This window comes from Borostomias antarcticus (assembly GCF_949987555.1).
Source record: "Borostomias antarcticus genome assembly, chromosome: 12".
NCBI lineage: Eukaryota > Metazoa > Chordata > Actinopteri > Stomiiformes > Stomiidae > Borostomias > Borostomias antarcticus.
Genome location: NC_140245.1, coordinates 643,894 through 648,893, shown reverse-complemented (window position 1 = coordinate 648,893; position 5,000 = coordinate 643,894). Strand labels below are relative to the sequence as shown.

The 5,000-nt window shown below is 51.7% G+C and overlaps 2 protein-coding genes across 3 annotated transcripts in view; both read right to left on the bottom strand.

The window, feature by feature from the left end:
* The window catches only part of chd8 (chromodomain helicase DNA binding protein 8), a 38,237-nt gene extending 33,855 nt beyond the window's left edge, over positions 1-4,382 (bottom strand). For both annotated transcript variants that reach the window (XM_084446877.1, XM_084446878.1), the window contains exons 1-4: positions 4,311-4,382; positions 3,015-3,933; positions 2,065-2,166; positions 1,359-1,646 (exon numbers count right to left, since the gene is read on the bottom strand). In XM_084446877.1, the coding sequence (XP_084303003.1) occupies positions 1,359-1,646; positions 2,065-2,166; positions 3,015-3,815 (1,191 nt within the window). In that variant the 5' untranslated portion in view covers positions 3,816-3,933; positions 4,311-4,382. The remainder of the gene's footprint in view (positions 1-1,358; positions 1,647-2,064; positions 2,167-3,014; positions 3,934-4,310) is intronic.
* Positions 4,307-5,000, bottom strand: part of acin1a (apoptotic chromatin condensation inducer 1a) — a gene marked incomplete at its 3' end in the record, with an annotated part of 16,131 nt that continues 15,437 nt past the window's right edge. The window contains exon 15 of the mRNA XM_084447150.1: positions 4,307-4,321. Coding sequence (XP_084303276.1) covers positions 4,307-4,321 — 15 coding nt within the window. The remainder of the gene's footprint in view (positions 4,322-5,000) is intronic.

Below are 5,000 nucleotides of genomic sequence, written 5' to 3'. Positions count from 1 at the left end.
CAGAACCAGTTAAACACCAGCTGGTACTGCAGGACCACAACAACCAGTACCAGTTACACACCAGCTGGTACTGCAGGACCAGAACCAGTTAAACACCAGCTGGTACTGCAGGACCACAACAACCAGCACCAGTTAAACACCAGCTGGTACTGCAGGACCAGAACCAGTTAAACACCAGCTGGTACTGCAGGACCACAACAACCAGCACCAGTTAAACACCAGCTGGTACTGCAGGACCAGAACCAGTTAAACACTAGCTGGTACTGCAGGACCAGAACCAGCACCAGTTACACACCAGCTGGTACTGCAGGACCACAACAACCAGCACCAGTTACACACCAGCTGGTACTGCAGGACCAGTACAACCAGAACCAGTTACACACCAGCTGGTACTGCAGGACCAGTACAACCAGCACCAGTTAAAACCTCCCAGCTCACCCCGGGGGAGGGGTCAGGGGTCACACCCTGAACCCCAAATCATCGGACCACCCCTCCCCTTCTTCCTCCTCCTCCTACTGTCCTCCTCCTCCTCCTCCTGTTGGTCAATAGTATCAATCTACAGGATACTACTCACACACATTGTAATTTATGCTGACATGTACTTTGGATGAACTTTGAACTGTGGCTGAACTGGGATGACATTTTCGACGGCTGCTGTAGATGATTTTGTACTACTGTTGTTTTCGTTTGTGATTGTATGTGTCTATGTGTGTTTTTAATGTTGTGCCTCCTTGAGGACATATAAGTTGTCGAAGTCTAAAGCTGCGTTCACACGCCAGATGTCACGAGCTGCTAAAAACGCGTTCTCTGGCCAACGCTCTTCGTTGCCAAGCGACGGAAAACGACAAATCACAGGGCGCTTCCTCCGTCACGGAAATGTTACTAATATTTTCAACTATTCGGCGCCGGTAAAACGCCAGACGCCTCGAAGACAAGCAGGAAAGGGGGAAACGTTTTCTGTCGAAGTCTAAAGCCTAATTTATGCTTCTTGAAAAGTGTTGCTCGACAAATGTCGCTCTACAAAAAATGGATGAATAGTACAGATGGGATATCTCCTCACAAGCTGGGAGACGTTCCTCTACTCCTTCCATGACCGCCAAACGTCAAATGACACCAAAACTAAGGCTGTGGAACAAGCATATCCATGACAACGCACCAGCCTTCTATCCAGCTATCCAATCACACGTGAGCGACAATATGTGACGGAGTCAGCGACATTACAAAAATCCGTTGGTACGCGACAGCCATCGGCAAAGTGTCGCTCATGACATCAAAAGTGTCGAGCGACGGTTTTAAAAGTGTCGCTCGACGAAGCCTAAATTAATCTTAAAGTAATAAAGTCCTAATTAAGTCCTCACCTTGGCCCCTCCTTGCTGATTGGGCTGCTGCTGCACCTGCAGCTGGATGGTGAGGACCTTGGGCTGCGCCCCTGTCTGCCCCGCCCCCCTGGCCTGGGTGAGCGCCGTCAGCTGCCCGCCCTGGAGGACCAGCTTCCCCGGGAGGGAGCCCAGGACCAGCCGCTGCTGCCCCGCTCCCTGACCCCCGCCGGCCTGCTGGATCTGCAGCGTCTGCCCGCCGCCCGTCATGGCCCCGCCCCCCTGCGAGGGCTGCTGGAGGACCAGGGTGATGCGCTTGGCCTCGCCGCCCTGGGAGAGGGGGAGAGAGAGGGAGAGAGAGAGGGAGAGGGAGATAAGAGGGAGAGAGAGAGAGAGAGAGAGAGGGAGAGGGAGAGATGGAGGAGGTCAGGTCTGTTTAAAACACCGTAGTGGGAGTGTTGGAGCAGGAAATACGAGGTTAACTGACTGTGTTAGGAATACATTTAACAATGTAAACGTTAGGTACATGTTTAGCAATTCCCCCCTCGGGGATAAAGAAAGTACTCAAGAATTCATTTTTGCGGATTATTAATACATAATCATTCTTTTATTTTTACAACTGTTTTAGACTAGTCGAATAGTCCGTTAAAAACCACCGTGTAAGCATCAAAGAATACTTGATACACACATCCCTCCCATCCGTCGACCTCCAGGTGGTGGAGGGTCGGGGGTCAGGGGGGGATCTCACCTGCTGCGGTATGGTGGTGAGGGTGACCCCCTGGGGTCGCACGGTGGCGGAGGAGGTGGCCACCTGGGTCTGGGCCAGCTGGGCCTGTGAGGGCAGCTGAACCTGGATGGAGACGAGGCGGTATGAACATTTCCCATCACCATTAGAGCCACATCCAAACGATCACGGTTATCATTTTTATCGCGTTACTGTTCAAATGTGCTGAGAATGTTCAAAAACTACTGATACACACACTGAAATCGTTTCACCAAGTTTGATATTAGATCGATGCTTAAAATAACAATCCGGCCGATGGCCGATGTTTATTTTATAAAATGTGTATTCCCTCTTTTGTGCCAGGGAAACAAAGAAATGAAGTGTTTGGTTCCAAAACGGCGATTTTCATGTCACTTTAATTTGAAAGCAAACTACACGTGCGTTTGCAGCGTTACGTCACGGATCTTCTCCGAATCTGCAGCTGGGTAGGAAACGTTTTGCAACAAAAAAAAGCCGTAATTGTTGCGACATAACATCGGCCACTACCATCGGTGAATGTCATTTTATTTGCCGATGGGCTGATGGCAGTCAACAAGGCCAACATCGGTCGATGCAGATGTTCGGTCGATGCATCGGTGCATCTCTAATTTCCCATCACCATTAGAGCCATCCAAACGATCACGGTTATCAGTTTTACCGCGTTACTGTTCAAATGTGCTGAGAATGTTCAAAAACTACTGATACACACACTGAAATCGTTTCACCAAGTTTTATATGGAAAACCACAAATATTTTTTTTTTTTTTTAAATAGTGCGTCTGGGCGACTGTAGCTTTGTTTGATGCTAGACAGTATTTACAGTGAGTTTTTCAAAGCATGGTAATCAAACACAGTTTTAGCGATCATTTTATCGCGATAAATGTAATCCCATTTTACCGCGATCTATCCCAAACCCGGTTCTGGTTCCATCCCTACCTGGATGGTCTGTCCTCCCTGGACCTGCGTCTGCTGGGGCATGGAGGTCAGCAGCACCTGCTTCATGGGCCCGTTGGCCGTCTGGACCAGCCTCTGCACCCCTCCGCCGGCGCCCATCTTGATCTGGGTCTGTCCCGGCGCCGTCTGGTTCAGGACCGTCCCCCCGGAGAGGATGGACATCCCTGGGCGCAGGGGCGAGCCGGACAGAACACGGGCGAAGGTCACCTTGCCGCCGGGCGAGCCGGCGGTCCCGCCCACCGTCTGCAGCACTTGGGCCTGCCCCTGGGGGCCTTTGAGGATGACGATCTTCCCCCCCGCCTGCTGGGTGATGGCAGCCAGCTGCTGCGGCGTCAGCTGGTGGGCGAGACTCTGGGCGAGCTGCTGCTGGGTGATCTGCTGGACGCCGCCGGACGCGGGCACGGTCAGCGGCGAGCCCAGCAGGACGGTGGTGGTGGCGCCGGCGCTGTTGCCGGCCACGGCGGTCTGAGGTACGGTCTCGATGGTGAGCGCGGACGCCATGGACACGGTGTGAGGAGGGGGGAGGGCGACGGGCAGCGGCGCCTGCTGAATGACCACCGGGTCGGCGGCGATGGGCGGGGCTACTACAGGCATGCTGAGGGTCAGGGGGGTGACGGAGAGGTCCGGCGTGGCGGGGTCGGACGGGGGGTCAATCTGACCCAGCGCCAGCTTCAAGGCCTCCTCCACCGGGTCCGAGGAACCCTGGGAGAAGGCGTCGTCCGGCAGGGCGTCCAGGTTGAACAGCGGCGTGTCGTCAAACAGGTCCATGATGGGGTCGGCCATCTTGTCCCCCCCCGCCCCCAAACGGATGGACTGGGACAGATCAGTCTTGTTCGGTCAGAGACGCAGGCGGCTCGGCGATCTTCCAACAGTTACTCCCGACGCACCTACCAATGGACTACTGCGAGCGCGAGGGAGAGAAGGAAGTGAGCGTCATCAAAGATTAAAAGTCGACCGACGTATACATTACAAACATGGGATTAATAACGACGTACTAAAACAGATAAGGCCTACGTCTGCAGTTTCAATGTCTTTTAGGCAATTTTCACCCAACTCTGTCTAACGTATAAGTATACTCCGTTCACCAGTATTGTGATGGAGGTGGAGAGAGGGAGCAATGTGTGAGCGAGATACTAGAGAGAAAGAAAGAGAAAGAGAGACCGTGTATGCAGTGGGAGAAAGAGAGACCGTGTATGCAGTGGGAGAAAGAGAGACCGTGTATGCAGTGGGAGAAAGAGAGACCGTGTATGCAGTGGTCTCTCTCCTCGGCGTGCCTACTTCTCTGGTGTCTGTGTGAGGTGGAGTAGATCTCCGTTCAGCACGACCATTCTCTGGTGTGCCTTTCCTGAAGTTGAGAGAGAGAGACAGAGAGAGAGAGAGAGAGAGAGAGCAGAGAATAAGGAAGGCATCAGTCTACACACAGGAAAAGAACATTATTAAGCAAATTGTACTTTCAGTATGTGAGAGGTTTCCGTTGGTAGCCATAAGTCACTCAATATACTGCAATTAGGAGATAAGTCACTCAATATACTGCAATTAGGAGATAAGTCACTCAATATACTTTAATTAGGAGTCCCACAGACTTTTCTATTTATCTGGAGCCCACTGAGCAGCCTAGCCCAAGTTAGAGGAAGCCTTGCACACCGGTAGCACTCTTGTCAATGAAACACAATCTTTCTTCAATTAAACATTCCTTCATAATGGCCGGAGAGTATTTAAAAACAACGCATGTATAGAAACACTAAGTTTGGGACGTAAAAGTGGTTGTAGAAAGAGGATGGACCCGGTCAGACGTGTCCCTCTGTGACATGATGTCTCTCTCAAACCCCCATCCAGTCCGCTAGCACCACTAGCTCAGCTAGCTCTTGAATAACCCTGCTATGTGCTCAAACCCATGGTCAAAACATTAGTAATAAATAGTATTTGATATCATAAGAGTCGGTAGTTATCACCTCCATCGTCTGATGC